This window comes from Sciurus carolinensis, chromosome 19 (genome assembly GCF_902686445.1).
Source record: "Sciurus carolinensis chromosome 19, mSciCar1.2, whole genome shotgun sequence".
Classification (NCBI taxonomy): Eukaryota; Metazoa; Chordata; class Mammalia; order Rodentia; family Sciuridae; genus Sciurus; species Sciurus carolinensis.
The window spans coordinates 12194507-12211254 of record NC_062231.1 but is presented as its reverse complement, the minus strand read 5'-3'; the positions used below and the strand labels follow the sequence as shown (position 1 = coordinate 12211254).

At 60.3% G+C, this 16748-nt stretch overlaps 1 protein-coding gene across 9 annotated transcripts in view; it reads right to left on the bottom strand.

Annotated features, from left to right (window-relative positions):
- Nucleotides 1–812: 812 nt before the first annotated feature.
- Nr2c2 (nuclear receptor subfamily 2 group C member 2) overlaps nt 813–16748 on the bottom strand; it is a 63267-nt gene continuing 47331 nt past the window's right edge. For 4 of the 9 annotated variants that reach the window (XM_047534615.1, XM_047534619.1, XM_047534616.1 and 1 more), the window contains 11 exons: nt 16063–16165; nt 13372–13551; nt 11712–11859; nt 11044–11137; nt 8154–8287; nt 7235–7409; nt 6400–6521; nt 4783–4922; nt 3825–3962; nt 2934–3039; nt 813–1262 (listed from right to left, as the gene is read on the bottom strand). In XM_047534615.1, the coding sequence (XP_047390571.1) occupies nt 1088–1262; nt 2934–3039; nt 3825–3962; nt 4783–4922; nt 6400–6521; nt 7235–7409; nt 8154–8287; nt 11044–11137; nt 11712–11859; nt 13372–13551; nt 16063–16165 (1515 nt within the window). In that variant the 3' untranslated portion in view covers nt 813–1087. The other 5 variants (XM_047534617.1, XR_007106250.1, XR_007106248.1 and 2 more) reach the window with 5 other exon arrangements.

Here is a 16748-nt window from a genome sequence, read left to right as displayed (position 1 = left end):
TCCACGGAATGCAAGCAGGGTCCAGGCCGGCGACTCCCTGGAACCACATTCTGCTCCTGGCGTGAACTACAGTCGCTGACTTCCAAGGAAGAGGAGCCCCTGGGGCGCAGGGGCACTTTTTACAGGGTGGGCGGCCTGCTGGGGCACACGTGGGAACAGGGAAAAACCTTGAGCAGAGCACTGTGAACCCCTGGCTCCAAGACCAACGGAGGGCTGCCCGGCCGCACCGGGCCCGTCAGGAGTGGACACCCCGCTCTGGAAGCTGCACCCCTCCGTCTCCGCAGCCAGCCCAGGTCCTACTCGGAAGTCCTGTCCAGGGTTCAGAGTGCCCACGGCGCCATGTGGGGTCGGAGGCTGCCGCGAGTGCGAGGTAACCTGGACGTCTGCGGTCACCACAGGATGACAGGTCAGCCCTGGTGGCTCCATCCGACTCTTCAAACCAGGCGTCCAGAAAACCCTGGGTTCTGGCAGCTGCGGCCCAGGCCCGGGTGGTCGGGAGCTTCTGCTTTGGGCCACCAACTCTGCCACCTCGCTCCCAGGTGCGCACAGGGCAGGATGCTGCCTTAAACAAATGATTGTCTCCTGTACCCGAGCGAGTGTTCAGAGAGCGTTAGCATTTCAGCAAAAGACACACGTTTCCATTTGCCCCGTCCACAGGAAGACGGTGCTGACATTACAAATTTTGATAAGAAGTGCTTAGAAAGTGCTATTATTACCCTGGTAATTAGTAGCTATTAATTCCAAGGACATTTTTAACATATTTACACACATACTGTTCTCTTAGGTTCTTTTAGTTGTCTTTAATACTAGTCTCTGACATTATAAAACTTCATTTTGTTTTTTGCCCTTTGAGAATTTCTAAATACAAATTGAGTTAAAAGATTGTTCCAAAATCTTCATCAAAAGGCATTAAAACATTTCTTATGGCAGGAAAGGCGCCTACTAGTCTTTTAGTTGCTATCGCCTGGATGAACAGGTAAGGAACCAGGCAGGAGGTGGCTAACAGACGCGCACATACCACAACACCACTACTCTCGCTTTCCTGGCCTCTGGGCGGTCCTGCGGAGCGGAGGCTGTGCCGTGCGCACTATAGGCTGGCTCCGGTGATCTGGCCGTTGTACTCCGCCGTCTCCATCTTGAGGATGTAGGGGATTATGCTGTCTATGGAAACATTGCCAATGAGCCCCGTGAAAAACAGTTCTTCCGTGATGTTGGAGCTCATCAGCCTGAGCGCCGGCAGGCGGACGAGGATCCGGGCCAATCTGCAAGAGGGAGCAGCGTTAGAGACGGGCGCTGGCGCCTTCAGCCTCGCGGGGCCAGACGGGCAGCGCCGCCGCCCGCCTCTTTTTGCCCGATTCGGCACTTCCCTCACGGAGTCCAGCGTGAGGAACGCCCACAGGAGCATGGTGTCCAGGGCACCCGGCCCCACGGAAGGACAGCCATGGTGCCTGTCTTCACACAACGGCCTGCTTACGGGTGAGGACGGGCAGCCTTGCCCGTGGCCAGTAGGAATTAAAGGAGGGCGTGGAGCAGCCGGGAGCCGCTCCCCACCGCGCCGTGGCTGGGCTCTGCCTGCCGGGATCCGAGGCTTTTTACTAAAACCTGGCACTGCCTCAACATCTGGGTTCGCTTAACATTTCTGCAAAATGAAGAAGCCCTGAGGCCAGGCTGCAGGGCCCTGGACGCTGATCTGACGCGCCCCTAGGACCCGGCTGTGTCCACAGCTCGGCAGCCTCCCTGGTCACAAGCAGGGAAATGGTGACGAGCAAGGGAGCTCATTTCATAGGAGACGAAAAAGGTACAGGGCCTTTCGGACTTCAATTCCTAACGACAGAGGAATGCTTTTTTAACCGAGTAGTTCTGCTTCCCTTTTGGCTTTCTAGAATGTTCTGAAAAATACATATTGATAGTATTCCAGCAGCAGTTAGTCGTGCACCGTCCTCCATGGCCCGGCCACCCGACTCTGCTCTGACCTTGCAGGGCACACAGGGTTAGGGGCCACCACAGGGCCCGAGGAGCAGAACAGGCTGAAGGGTCACAGGAAGTCAGCAGAAGCGAATCGGGGGGACATCTCGGCTTGGGGTCTCAGACAATGAACCTGCCCTCAAGCCGGGTGGCTGCGTGGAATCTGTGGAGCGCACTGCCAGGCGCCTGGGAGGCGGAAGTCTTTAGAGACCGCGGTGGAAAACGGTTCTGCGCAAGCTGCACGTGGCCCCAGCCCAGCACCACCCGTCACCCGACTACTGGCCATGGAAGGTCCTCAGCGCCACCCAGGAGGGCTGCTTACCCTTCCTGGCGAGCGGGTTGGGGGGTCATGTCCTTTGAGAAGCACTGGGCCAGAAGGGGGGCCCCGGGGCCCAGGGCGGCAGTTCAGCTGGTGGAGCTGAATGGCTACAGGCAGGGACACAAGCCTAGGGCAGGGCTCTGTCCATCTGGACTGTAACCCTTGTGGGGACAGAATGGGTGGAGAGAACGTGAGTGAAAGGGGAGCAGAGTCACGCGGCCGCTGGTGGCCAGAGCAGACGTGGGAGAGCCTGCGCCTCCTGTTCCGGGCGAAGCTGGCACCTGAGGGGCTACTGCGGCTCCCCTGTGCCCCCGCTCCTAATGCTGACGACACCTAAGGCGGGGACTTCATCCCAGGCAGTGTGTCAGGTATGGTGTGACCTACGGGACCCGCCATGCTGCAGGGCTCAGACTCAGCCAAGGTCCTGGTGCCCACCAGAGGGGCAGAGCTTCCAGACGTGCCCACGAGGCGGCACTGGGAGGACTCAGCCTCTGCCCAGCCCCAGCCCAGCCCCAGCCCAGCCCTGCCCCTCCTGCCCAGCACCTCCGCACCACAACGCGACGAGCCAGGAGAGCCCGTGGAGAGGTCTCCAGGGGACATGCCCGGCTGGCCACCCCCTGCCCGCCCGAGGGAGCTGCGCCAGCCTCACCGGTAGGTGTCCTCCGCGTAGGTCTTCTGCACATAGTCCTGCAGCTCCATCTGCGCCTTTTCCTGGAATTTCTCAATCTGACTTGTGCCTGTCAAACCTGGGTGATCTGAAAGCAGAAGGACCCCTGGGTTCCCCTCGGTGTTGGGCAAGTCCCGCCTGCAGACGTCAGTGTTTCCTTGTGTGCGTGGGGTGCTACCGCGTGGAACCGGGGCTCGGGGCTCCACCACTGAGCTGTGCCCCAGCCCCTTTCAAAGTGTTGAATTTTCAGACAGGGTCGGAGTTGCCTTGTCTGGCCTGGAATGTGACCCCTCTTGAGCAGCAGGGGTGACAGGTGGGCTCCATCGCGCCAGCTTAGTCAAGTGCAACATACCGGACTCTGGAGGCTGCTCCGGCTGGGACACTGCTGGGGACACTAGCTTTGCAACTGGTCTCTGCCAAGGCCCAAATGTGCCCAAGAAGGGCCCAGGCTGCAGAGGGCCGTCCCCGCCTCAGCGACACCCCCCCCCCCCAGCTGGTTGCAGACACCCAGCTCCTAGAGGAACAGCGGGACAACTACGGAAAACAGGTCACCCCCCACGGGTGTTAGACGTGAGTCCTCCCATTTGTGAGCTGTTTTAAGCACGGGGGGCAGGGGCGGGGGAGAGGTTATTGGCAGCCCCTCTTGTCAGGCTGCTGGGGCCGCCAGGCGTCTGGGGGGGCCAGTGGTTTAATCTATTGGGTACATAATGTCGCCAGACGCCGTGGCATAGTTCTTGGGAGCGCTAGGTAGTGAAGCAGCTGTCAGGAGACAGCAGGTGGCACGGAGCCGGGCAGGGCTGGCTACACGCTGACGGGCAGACCTATCAGTGGGCACAGCGGAAACGCGTCACGAGCCCCCGCCGCATATCTTACCGGGGCTAAAGAGAACTATAGCTTTAAGGTATGCGTACTCATAGCCGTCTATATCCAGCTTCGCCATGCTGTTGCAGAACTCCTGCAGCTTCCAGATGTGCTCCATCACCTGCTTGATCCGCTCGCCAGAAAGTTTGTCTAGAAACCAAACCGCAGATCCTGAGAAGCGAAGCCGGCTTCGGGGGCCGCCGCGCTTTCTGCCTGTCCAGCAGCAGGGGGAGCGACCACGGCTACCCACGTCGCACACAGGTGCCCGGTCTGCAGGCGCCTCGCGCTGTGGGCTGACCCGATGGAGAGGTCGCACTGAAGTTGCCAACACCACGCCTCTCGTTCCAGCCTCGCCTCAGTGTCAGGCCCTCAGAAATAAAGGCACGGCCGGCTCACCTGGAGCCTGGCTGACCCACTGCCACGCGAGATCGTCCTTCCTGCACTTCACCCCTGGGCAGAGGGCGGCCACCCGGACGCCCCAAGAAAGGCACTGTCCCCTCCCCCTCGCTGCAGCACTCGTCTGGAACCCCAGCCCCTCTCCCTCCACGGTGGCCCTCGGGAGCTGCTGCAGCGCTCACTAGGAGCCACGTGCATCTGCCAGGAGCAGCTGCGGCGAGGTGACTGTGGCCTGGACCCTGGGGGTTGGCGGTGACCCGGGGGCGTCTTCTTGCTTCGTTTGGGGCCAGCCCTGGATTCAGTCTCCCCGTACATAAAACTGAGATGACAACCCGCAGCAGGCCGAGGCTGAGTCCTCGCGCGAGGCCGACTGTCCAGGACGCAAACAAGCTCTGCCCAAGAAGGAAGCCCCAGTACCCGTCGGGGCAGTGACGGCGTCCGTCCGTGAGAAGGCAGCGTGGCGACACTCGCACGTCCCCACTAGTCTGGGTCCCAAGTCCCACTTCCTCCCGCCACCCAGGGTGTGGTGGTACGTGAAGGCCGTGGCCAGCCGACGGCAGCCCCCAGGCCCTACCTTCCTGGATGCTGTTCTGCAGGTGGTTGACGATGGCGGCCAGGATGGTGGAGAGGCTCATGACCTGGGCGCACTGGGCCAGGCCGAGGGTGAAGAGCTCGTTCCAGCAGGCGCGCACCAGGCTGGTGTTGCAGTCCTGCCTGGGAGCAGAGAGGGCCTGAGCGCCTGGCCACGGCCCGCGGTGACGAGCGACCGCGACCACGCAATCCTCAGGGAGCTGGCCTGGCACTGGGGCTGAGGAGGAGGCCGCTGCACCCCAGCTGCGTCCCCGCCCAGGGCCTCGCACGTGCCCGAGGCGGTCCTTGCTGACACGGCAGACGCGCTGTGCCCGGCCCCTCCGGCGGCTTCCCTGACGGTTCTGAGTCTGAGGAGCTTTGTAAACAGGGAGGGCCGCGCCATGGCTGCCTAGGCCCAGGTCCTCAGCAGTCGGGCCTGGCTGTCCCAGGAGGGCCGAGGTCACGCCTGCCTGCAGGAGCCGAGCGTGCAGCCTGACCCGCCTGCGGCGCGGTGCCCTGGGCGACTCCCTCTCGGGTGGGTGCGGAGGGCCCTGCGGGACGCCCACGCCCCCACCTGTTCAGGACTCCCGGGGCCACAGCTCTGTTGTCCTGAAAGGGCCAAGTCCCGCCTCTGCCTAAGCTGACCCGGCTGTACCGGGCGTCCCCGCAGCTCACACGCAGACCCGTCTCTGATCACCACCTGAACACCGCGTGGTGGAGACAAGCACGTGAAATGCCACTGTGAGGGAGGTGGCACGTTTTATCTAGGCCTGCAGAGGTTCCACGGCACTCGGAATAGAACTCGCGTTCCCGGCAGCAGGGACATGGGTTTTAACCCCATATTTTAAGACCTTTCAGGCAAGATGCCTGAGGTCACTGCACCTACCAGATGGCAGCACGCGCAGGCCCTTGGCCCAGAGTGAGCAAGCAGCTCGCAACCCTTGTTTAGCGGTCACCACCTGTCTGCTTCTCCCCCAAGGTGACCAGTCTCCCTGTCTGCCTGTGCTTCAAGCAGGGAGTGTGGAGACTGCCGGCCACACAGGGCAGCCCACTGCTTCCTCCCGAGTCCTCCTGTGTGACCAGCCTGGCTCTGCAGAGCTGAAGCGCTGGCCGGGGCCCTGCAGTGCAGAAACTGCAGGCTCAGCAGTGAAGGCACCTGCACGAGGCCGCCCAGCCGCTGAATCCTCACGGCCCCCAACAGGAGTGTCCCCCAAGCCAGTGCTGCAACCAGTGGGCCACCTGGGGTCCAGTTTCCCACCCCACCTGGCACTGCTGTCACAGGACTACTTATGGTTCAGCCAGACAGTGAGCCACAGAGGCAGAGGTGGCACTGGGGCCGAGGGGAGAAGGGACCTACACCCAGTGAGGCTCGGTGACAAGCAAGGACAGGGCTTCCTGCAGAAAGCCCAGGTCCGTGCTGCGCGGAGGACACGGGGCGGTATCTCTAGTCAGGGGCCGCGCGCAGCCCGAGCGTCCAGTCCTCGACTGCTGGAGGCTCCGCCACGGTCTGCGCACAGCGAGCATGGCCGCCACGGGTCCACGCTACCAACGGGGGATGTGGGAAAGGGTCACGGGAGGGCCCAGGGCTCCGCCCACCAGAGAGCGGAGGACCGCCACTCACCCGAGGGCCTGGAAGGCGGGGATGGAGCGCGCCCAGTGCATGGACAGGAAGAGCAGGCGCGACGCCGACTCGCAGATGTAGTGCACGTTGAGGTACTCGGGCATCGGGCTGGGCATCGTCAGCTGCAAGGCAGGCGGCACGGTCAGAAGGGGCGCGGTGGCCCTGGCAGCGGGTCCCTGTCCTGTTTCAACGAGTGGCAGCCAGGGCCACCGAGTCTGGAGGGCCCATATGGAGGCATCTTCGGGGCACCGCGCATCTGTGGCCGGGGGGGGTGGCCACCAGCTCAGGGGCCTGGGGGCGTCTCGCTCTCCCACGTGACGGCACACTGTCCCAGCGCTGCCACGGGCCCAAGTCCAAGGGAAGCGGAGCTCAGGGTCAGCTTCAAGGCCTGATGGACACTTTGGACGTGGCCTCAAGCCAACAGTGAGAGAGCAGAAGCCAGATGTCACCACTGCGGTGGGCCTGGCCATGCTGACCTGCCTCATGGGCATGAACGGCAGGGAGCCAATCCTCCTAAGCAACCGTCCGGAGCGGGTGACAGATTCCCGAGACCTGCCCGCAGGGGCGTGGGGAGGCGCGTGGCTGCCTGCCGCCCTTCACCCAGGGCTTCTGCAGAGGCAGAGCAGCGGCCAGCAGCCCTCAGGGCAGGCCACGCCTGTGCCAGGGTTCCCTTCACCATCACGTGGTGCCGAGCACCAGACAGGTGAAGATGTCCACCGTCGAAGACCGCAAGGCGAGGCCCTGTGCTCAGCCAGGCTGACCCACAGCGCAGCACGAACACGGGCTGCAGCCAGGCGCGAGCTCTTCACTGCCACCGGCTGGGCGCGGCCCTCACCTTAAACGTGACGTGCGTGTCGGAGAGGAGGGGGCCTTCGACCTCGATGATGGGCGTGGACTGGTCCCTGCTGATGACGTGGATGCTCCCTCCCCCGCCGGCGTCGAGGCCGTCGGCCAGGCCGGGCGAGGCGCTGTCCGTGGTGGTGAGCGCTTTAGCTAGGGTATCGAACGCCCTGCGAGCAGAGACGAGCCAGCGGGCTGGTGACACGGCGGGCCACGACACCCCCGTCACCACGGCCCTAAACCCCCGTGCCGACCGTGGCCACCGGAGCTGCGCAACAGTGCCCGCTCCCGAGCGTCCCTGTCACGTCACTCCAGGCTTCAGCTGCCTGCGCAAAGCAGGAACTCCTCGGCTGTGGCGCTGAGGCCCGCCACGCCCGGTGGCTTTCCACGGCAGCAGCGGAGGAAGAATTCCACCTGACTGAGATGCCACCCTCTGTGCCCTCCCCCTGGATTTTGCCGTCATTCGGGAAGGGGACACAGAGCCAGGTCGTGAATGGTCCCGTCGGCACAGGGCTGGCCTGACCCCAAGGACAGGAATGGAAGGAGCAGAGCCCAGGCCAACGTGGAGAGGAAGCCGGGGACCAGGCGACGCCCTCCATCCGTTCAGCTGGCGCTCCCACTGCCAGCATGAGGAAAGCAGGCGGCGACAGGAGTAAGGGCCTCACTGCTGGGTGCCGAGCAGGGCCAACCTCGGGGACCTCGCACCCCGGAGAGGTGCCCTCCGCCTCCGAGCTACTCGATTCCCTTTGCAATGGGGGGAGAAGGATCACACCGCACGGGATCCATGTCCTCAGTTAAGACGTGTGAGAACAGCCAGGGGGTGTCACTGTGCCAGGAAAATGCAGGATGGATCCCAAACGCCGCCGTCGCCCTCCCAACAGACATGGCCAGGGCCTCATCCCCTGGACACGTACCGTGTGATCTCGCTGGCAGACTGGTCCTCCGGCTGGATTTCTGAGGTGTCGCCGTTGTTCAGGGATTCGCTTAGGTTGGCGAGGGAGGTCACTACGTTGGCCAGTGTGCCCAGAGCGCCCTGGCTTGTTTCAGCCTATTGAACAAAAACGGTGACATTAAACACGAGGTCACTCCCACAGGACTCGGGCCAGGGAAGGCGGTGCTGACTCAGCAGCTGGCGGGGAGCAACAGGCAGCGCAGGGACCCTCTGCTGACAGACCAGTTTCCTGACTCTTGGAGGGAGTGGTCACCCAAATCCATATATAACACGACAGCGATGCAATGACGGGAGACAAACTGGCCTTCGCTAGTCAAGATGGTAGTGCTTCAACAGACACTCTCAAGAGAGTTGTAGGAAAAACCCACAAAACAAAAGGCCACGGAAAAAAGAACGCTTGCAAGTCCCGCATGCCACACCGGCTTAGCAGCCAGAGCCCCCGAAGAACCTGAACTCAACGATCCACGGCCACCCAACTCAAAGACGGACGCAGAACTTGAAAAGGCGTTTCTCCAAAGATGAATGGCCCAGAAAACACGTCACTGGAAGTGCCAACCAAAACCCTGAGGAGCCATTTCATGCCCAGAGGGCGACAATCAAGACAGTGAGGTGTGGGGACAAGGATGTGAGAACTTGGTGCCCACAGATGGCGCTGGGGGGACGGCAAGCTGGCGCGGGCCCTGGGAAGCAGCCTGGCGTTTCCTTGGCCGTTTAAACCAACCAAGAGTCACCGTCTGACCAGCAAGTCCACTCACAGGACAGTCCAGACCTCAACTGACGAGTGGGTAAACTCGAGGTGGACAACCACAGCGCGGCTCCCGCCCCCTCCCTCCTGTGGCAATGAGGAGCCCACTTCCGGGCCCAGCGGCAGACGCCACGCCAAGTCGAGGAGGCCAGCATGAGGGCCGCGGTGCACGGCACCTGCAAGCCAGGGAGTCGGATGCAGGTTGGTGGCGGGGTCTGGGAGGAGGGGACGCTGGCTTCATGGGGTGTGTGGGGTTCCTTCTGGGATGACGAAAATGCTCCGGGATCAGTGGCGAGGATCGCAACACCACGTGAAGGTGATAAGATGACTGACACACCACAGGGACGCTACGGAGTGTGGATTACCTTTCGATTAAAAAGAGGCCGAAGACAAATAAGCTGCTGGGTGTCCACACAACCGTGTGTCCGTGTGTCTTGATGGCAAAACACTGGAATCGGCAGCAGCGTCCTAACGCACAATGACTAAGGGATCGCACAAGCACACGGATGTGGCACAGGGCTCAAGGGGCCTCGCAACCACAGGGAAGTGAAGCTTCAGGAAGGGTGGGAGCAAGACACAACTGAGCCTCCTGTACTGATGTCAGCGTCCTGGTCCCTGTGCTCTGGCTCCCGGTGATGTGACCGCCGGGAGGACCTGGTGGAAGGCGCCGGGGCCATGCGATGGCGCCGCTGATGGCAAAGCCAACGCCTATTTCTGTTACCAGGACTCCAACCCAGGGGCGCTGAACCACCGGGCCCCAGCCCCAGCCCCTTTCGTTTCTATTTTGAGGCAGGGCCTCGCTGCGTTGCTGAGGCTGGTCTCAAACTTGCCATCCTCCTGCCTCAGCCTCCCAGTCTCTGGGATCACGCCCAGCTAACTCAAGTTTTTCTGAATGCATAATTATTTCAATGTAAAAAATTAAAAACTGAGAGCAGCGACCTCTAGGTGCTTTGCCTATTTTATTACTTGCAGAAAACTCTGGAGGGGGTTCTTATTCCATTTCATGGAGAAGTAACAGGGCAGGATGGGAGCCGGGTTCTCTTAACTGCATTAATCCACCTGGTGCTCGCAATCATTCGTGGTCTAGGGACAGTTAATGCTAACCAAGAGCCTGCTGTGTGCCGAGTGCTCTATACCAGCAACTTCCTCTAGTGTCCCACCCGCCCGTGTAGTCGGCACTGAAGGACGCCAAGGTGTGGGGCAGGGCTGGACTGAGCCAGGCCACAGTCCCAGCCTTGGCTCTGTCTCAGGCCGTGTGTGGACGCGGCCGAGAATCCCCAGTGGCCTCGAGTGTGCAGGGACTCGGGATCGAGCAGGTGGGCAGTGATCCACCAGTTCACAGCAGGCACACGGTCACGGCTCCAAGTCAGGAAGCTCAGAGCCCAGCCTGAGGACCAGAGGGACAGGCAGCAACCCAGGCCAGCCAAGGGCTCTAAAGACTGCCTTCTCCCCCAAAAGAGGATGTGCCTCATTTACCAAGTGTCGCGTGGATGTGCACATGGACCGATGGGGAGGAAGCTGAGGGCAGCAGCAATGCTGACACTCCTAGTCACCCAGGGTTCCGAGTCACCCCTGTCTTGCTGCGGCCTCCCCGGCGGTACTCAGCTCACATCAGGAAGGAAGCACTGGGTCCCCTGCTGGACAGAACCCCCTCCCTGGTCATCTCCACAGGCAGAGCCCGCTGTCCGCCTCTTGGACTGACAAGCACAGGCCCACAGTTCACGTCTCCACGGCTGTCAGCCCCGCCCCGTGAACTTCCTCTGAAAGGCAACCAACAAAACTGGCAGGGGCTTTGGCAGAGCCTTCTGAGGTCAGGCAGCTGCTTTCTTAGCAGCCTAGTGTATGATGCTGTGTTCGAGGGCAGGGGGACCTTAATGGAGACCAGAACCAGAGGATGTCCACCAACTGCAGCCTACACTCTAACGTGGCAGGAGGACCATGACCAGCCAGCAGCATCCCTAGGACAAATCCCAGGAAGGCTGCGTCGGGACAGAAGCAGGCTGAAGCAGAAGGCCATGCTCTCTACATGTCCCTGCAGGCCAAGGAGTGGGGCAGAGAGGCAGCCTGCTGCCAACAGAGGAGAGGAAGCACGAGGAGAGAACGTCACCTTGGAATCCGTGGCCAGGAGAACCGTACCATCCTCACGTATCAAAGGCTGCTGGATGTTCACAAGCATCCCTGGATCAAGAAGACCTGTTTGTCTATTTAAGACATAAAGAAACCCAGAGTAGCTTCCAACACGTTATGCACAGTGCGGTCATGCTGCGTACCTGCCCCTCCGCGTCTGCACGGCTAGCTCACAGGAGGCAGCTCCGCCTCGGCTTGGCACCGGAGCCAGCAGCCCTCTCCTGGGCAGGGACGTGCAGAGCCCGGTCTAGAGCTCGAGACGGGACCGACAGCACAGCCCTAGGCCTGTCCACCCTGACTGCACCACGCTAGCTCCAGACAGTCCGCACGGCGCCCTGACTCCAGCTCTCTGCACTACCTCCTGGATTCCTTATTTCCCCTCTTTCCGTCCCTTTCAAAATAAATTTGATACATTACATTAAAAAGAATCTACAGATTAACTTGTGGCAGCAGCTGGGACCTCACCTCGCCTTAGACCTTTTGTTTACACTCAACAAGTCCAAATCCTGAGTTAGCAGACGACTGCCTTCCTACAGGAAGAGCGCTACACTGCAGGACATCATCGGAGCCCGAGACGGAGGAGGACCCCTCCTGGGGCAGGCCACCCCCCTCTGACCACAGTGCTGCCCTTTGAGAACAGGAACTGACCTTGCTCCATCTTTGTCAGCCACAAACGTGGGAGTGGCTATCAGAGGACTTCTCAGGTCTTTCCGGATGTAGATTTTCTCCGTTGAAGCAGCACAGTTGCTTGGTTTCTCCCGCTGCACATCAAAGGGCTTCCGCTCACTCTGCACAGCTTCAATGACAACATACTCACTTTTAAAGACCCACATCAACAGAAGCCACGCCCCTCACGGCAACGTCAGGCTTATTGCCTCGGTCAACCCATTACTGCAGGAATAGGCTCGGTGCTAGATTGGTCCAGCCGGGTTATCACAGTGGACTCTTCAGCCAGAGGAAAGGAGGAATCAAAGCCAAAGAAGGCCGCGTCACAGCCAGAGGCACACACGAGCGCTCTGGAGGACAGGTGCTGCCCCAGCAGGACACCTGTGGCCCTCTGGGATTACGAGCAGCACTTATGGCCAGCAGACTGGACCCTCCCACGGGAAGAAAAGCCCACCTTAAACAGCCCGCAGCAGAGGGACCATCCCAAACCAAAGATCCTGGAGCCTGATTTCCAGCTCCAGCCTGAAGTGCTCTGGCTAACTGCTTAGTGGCGTCAGTTTTATGTCACACGAGTCATTTCTGCCTTCAGCACCTAGTGGAAGGACAGGTGTGCCCGTCACTAGCCCATGAACGTGTCTTTTTTTAAAGTGAGACAAAACCCAGAGACTTAGAGTCAGACAGCCTGCTAACCCAGCTGAAATTCAGGTGTATCTTCCCCCACTACTTTTTTTATATTTTGTTACTATTATTTTACTTATTTTTATTTTCTGTTTTGGTTCCAGCTGGATCTTGAATTGAGTTATGCCAAGATGGCAAAAAAAAATGATTTGTCATTGTTCCGAGCAATAGATACATTCACTGCCAGGAAAGGACAGCTTGGCAACGGAGTGGCGTATTCGTTCACTTTGGGGAAAGAGCACCGTCACTGGGTAAAATCGAAATGCCAACAGACTTCCTGCCTAGAGTGGCAAGTTTTTGGAGAACACACTTCTATTTGTCCCCAGTGAATTCTGCTCTTCTCCACGTGTAGAAACGGAACCGCCTGTGACCCTGAAAGGCAGTGGCTATCTTCTTAGGAATCCTGCGGAAGTGAGACCCACGCAGCTCCTGACCAGGTGCACTGTCACCTGCCTCTGCTGGAAGGGAGGGCCCAGGGCCCATCGCCCTCCGGGCTTTCTCTGATGCCTGCGCTGGACCCTGATCTTCCTGTTCTCACCGCTCAGAAAGGACCGGACCCTGCACTGACTGGTTCCTGTCAACGAGGGCCTGGCTTCGGAATTCCTGACCCTCAAGGTCTGGTCCCGGGAGCCGAGTGGAGGGCTTGGGCCCGCCCGGCTGCCCCTCGCCCAGGGGCAACAGCTGCACCCAGGAACGCGCAGGGGCTATGCAAACAAACTCGTCTCATTCGCTTCCCAGGAGAAAGGCGAGGGCCTCTGGCTCACAGCGAGAACCCTGGGGCTGAAAAGGCTACGTGGTCCCCAGACCCGTGTGCTGGCAGAGCAGAGCTCCAGGCTATCCGCTCAGCCCGAGCTCCTGCGCCCGCCAAGCCACGGGAAGTGACCAGGTCCAGCAGCGCTGGCTCTGGACCTTTGGCCGACCCAGAGCGAGCCCGAGCGGGCGGCTCGTTCACGGCGCCACTCACACTCCATCTTCATGCCCATCTCCAGGCACTTCTTGAGCCGGCAGAACTGGCAGCGGTTGCGGTGGTGCTTGTTGATGACGCAGTCCTGGTTGCTGCGGCAGCTGTACGTCAGGTTCTTCCTCACGCTCCTCTTGAAGAAACCTTTGCACCCTTCACAGCTGACGGCCCCATAGTGACGGCCTGCAAAGAGAGGAGCCAGGGTCAGCCCGCAGGCCGGACTCGAAAGTAACTGGAGAGCGACGCCGACAGCGATGGCGGCCCGAGCATCAGGCCACGTCCTTTGTCTGACTCTAGTCTTTAAAGCAGCTTGTGCGGTCGTGATGGAAAAACCAAGGCGCACACAGGCCGCTTGACGGCTGGCAAATGCTCTCGGTCCACAGGGACCTCCCGCGATGGCCAAACTCCACGTGCGCTTGGACGCGCCTGGCCCTTGCCTGCGGACCTGGGCTGCCATCGGGAGCTGTGCACGGCAGACCTGGCCCCAGCTGCTTGGCTGCCAGGGTCCCGTTCCGCTCTCACCAGCCTCCGGGGCGCAGGGAAAGGGGGTGCAGTCAGCGTTCTCACCACCGTGACCAAAGGCCCTGACGACAGCTTTAGAGGAGGAAAAATTCACGGGGCCGAGGGTTTCAGCAGCCTCAGTCCGCAGACGGCACTGCTCTGGGCCGGAGATGAGGCAGAAACCCTGGCAAAGGGTGCGGCCGAAGGAAGCAGAGACAGCTCTCCAGGGACCACCGCCAGCCACACCCACCACCCAGGTAACCAAGCGGACGGAAGCACGACCAGGCCAAGGCTCCCGGGCCCAGCCGCTCCACCTCGCCCTCTCCTGCCGTCTCACATGATCTAACCCGCGCCAGAAGGTGACCAGCTATGCAGACCCTTCCAGGAACACAGTGCGAGGACACACCCTACACACCATTTCCTAGTCTTGCCCACTTCAGCGTCTCCAACTGCTGGCCGTGAAAAGCGGCTCCCATTGGTCCCCCTTCCACGTTCACCAGGCACACCGCGCAGCCCCCGTCGTTTGCTCCGCATACTCTGGTTCTGACTGGTTGCGGTAACCCCATTCCACAGTCGCAGTGCCGGGGAGGACATATTTACAGGCTTGTCATTTATGGTGGCAGAGGATCCCACCGTCCTAAGCTCTAGCACGTGGCACCGTTCCTCACGTGTGCACCTGCACCATCTCAAGACTTTTAACCCCCAGTCCCAGGGACTAAACCCAGGACCTTGCTCATGTGAGCTCCGTCCCCAGCCTGCGAGGTGGTCCCCAAGGACAGCTGTGCTGGCTTCCTCTGTAAACACTGCTCCCCGCCGTCCAGTGCATTTCCTCCAAGTTGCCACCTCAGTGACATCTAGGAGACGGGCACTGGGCCCTCTGAGCTCAAGGAGGCCTGCCGGGCACTTTTGGTTACGTTCCTGCTTTTGCCGGCTCTGCGTCTGCAGATGCCTCTCCCTCGGAGCAAGGCGGTGGGGAACAGCGAGCCAGGAGGACAGGCGTGCTGCGACACTGATGGAAGACGGGCCTGAGGAGAACTGGGACACCGCAACAGAGGTCCAGAGAGCGGGGACCAAGGGGCCATCAGGACCAGAGGCCGCAGTGTCTACCTGCCCTCCGGGGCAGCTGAGGGCCTGGGGAAGGGCAGGATGGGCGGGTTTCCAGGACAACGGGTGGAGCAGAGGCAGGCACCACTAGCAAGGAAATGGTGTCACCAGCGTGGAGGGAAACTGGCGCTTCTGGCCTCAGTTTCCCTGTCCTAAGAGGCCTGCTCCAGCCTCCTTTAAAAAAAAAAACAGGACAAAAGTCCCTGTGAATTTTGTTGCCACAGAATAAAGTGGAACCAAACAGCCCGAGAACTCGAGCTTATGGCCCCGGCTCAGCTGGACTGTGCCCTGAGCAGCACTTCTCGTTCCCACCTGCCGCCTGGCCGGCCTCCTGTGGCTCCCCAGTGCTAGTGAGCCGAGGTCCGCCTGTGGGCCAGCCATCTCCCCCAGTCTGCCCTCGCCCCTCCCGCAGCATGGACATCGGGGTACACACTCTCCCCGGGACCTGCTCCACTAGCAGAATGCCCACCGCCTCTGCCCACACGCTGCTCAAGCACCAAGGCTCCAGAATCCCACGCTTCCTGGTCCTCCGCTGTCCTGGTGGCGGAGGTGCGGAGGACGAGGGTGGTGCCCGTGCAGGCACGCTGACTGGAGGAAAGCCACGCTGCCTTTCCTAGGAGCACGTAACGCCGGGCACTTGAGCAGGGTTCCCGAGGAACCGTTCCCTTAACCAACACTTCCCTACCCGCCTGCCAAGAACAGTCAAGGAACAGTCTCCCTTTTTGGGTGCCAGGGATTGAACCCAGGGGCTCTAAACCACTGAGCCACGTCCCCAGCCCTTTTTATTATTTATTTTGAGACAGGGCCTCACCAAGTGGCTGAGACTAGCCTTGAACCTGCGTTCCTTCTGCCTCGGCCTCGAGCCACCACTGTGCCTGGTCCAAAAAATAGTTTCTCGACTTTTCCTGCTGATCTAAAACACTGAGAGACTCCATGATTTACGTTGCCACCCCAGTGAGAAACACGCAGTTCACTTTTGAAACCTACGAACCTACGAAAACATTCTTTCTGAATAACCACTGCCCCACTCACGACAGCAGACCCTGCTGCGGGTCCGTGACATGCGCCACCAGAACCTGGTGCACCTACCCGAGGCTTTGTCGCCACAGACCACACAGTACTCCACCACCTGGGGCCGCTGGACGTCTGCCTTCCCCAGCAAACGCTCCACAGAAGCAGAATCCGTGACGATCTAGGAGAAATCAGCAAACGGTGATTGCAAACCCAGTCTCCAGGCAAAGTGACATTGAGCTGTCAACTTCTAGCCTTGGGTTTCTAAGCACAACAATCTGGAAAATTCCAGCCAATAACTTCGCCTGACACTAGATGGCCCTGCTGCTCTGCGGACCTGCACCCTCCTGCAGTGGCTTCAGTGACCTGCTCTTCTACCTACCATCATGAGACTGGGGGCCCGTGAGGGGGCGAACACGGATGCTCCAGTGACGGTTTTCATGGTTCTGCCAGCTGCCTCCCAATCCCATGGAACAACCTCAGCGTACGCAAAGGGGGCGTGGCTCAGAGGGCAAAGGGTTGTTAGTGAAATCGCTGGTTCCCCATTGAGGCAGCTCGTGGTGGAAGGACTAGAACACGTGACCCCGAGTTGGCTGGCTGGACACCCTGCCATTCCCCCTCAGCTGTAGGTGGCTTTCCAGGTGTGAACAGTGCTATCCATTTGGAAGAACACTATAACCGATAATCGATATGAGAACGTGAAAAATAGCTTTCTGAGCCCGTGATAAGTCTTTGAATGATTTGCACATGGTGGGGACAGAACA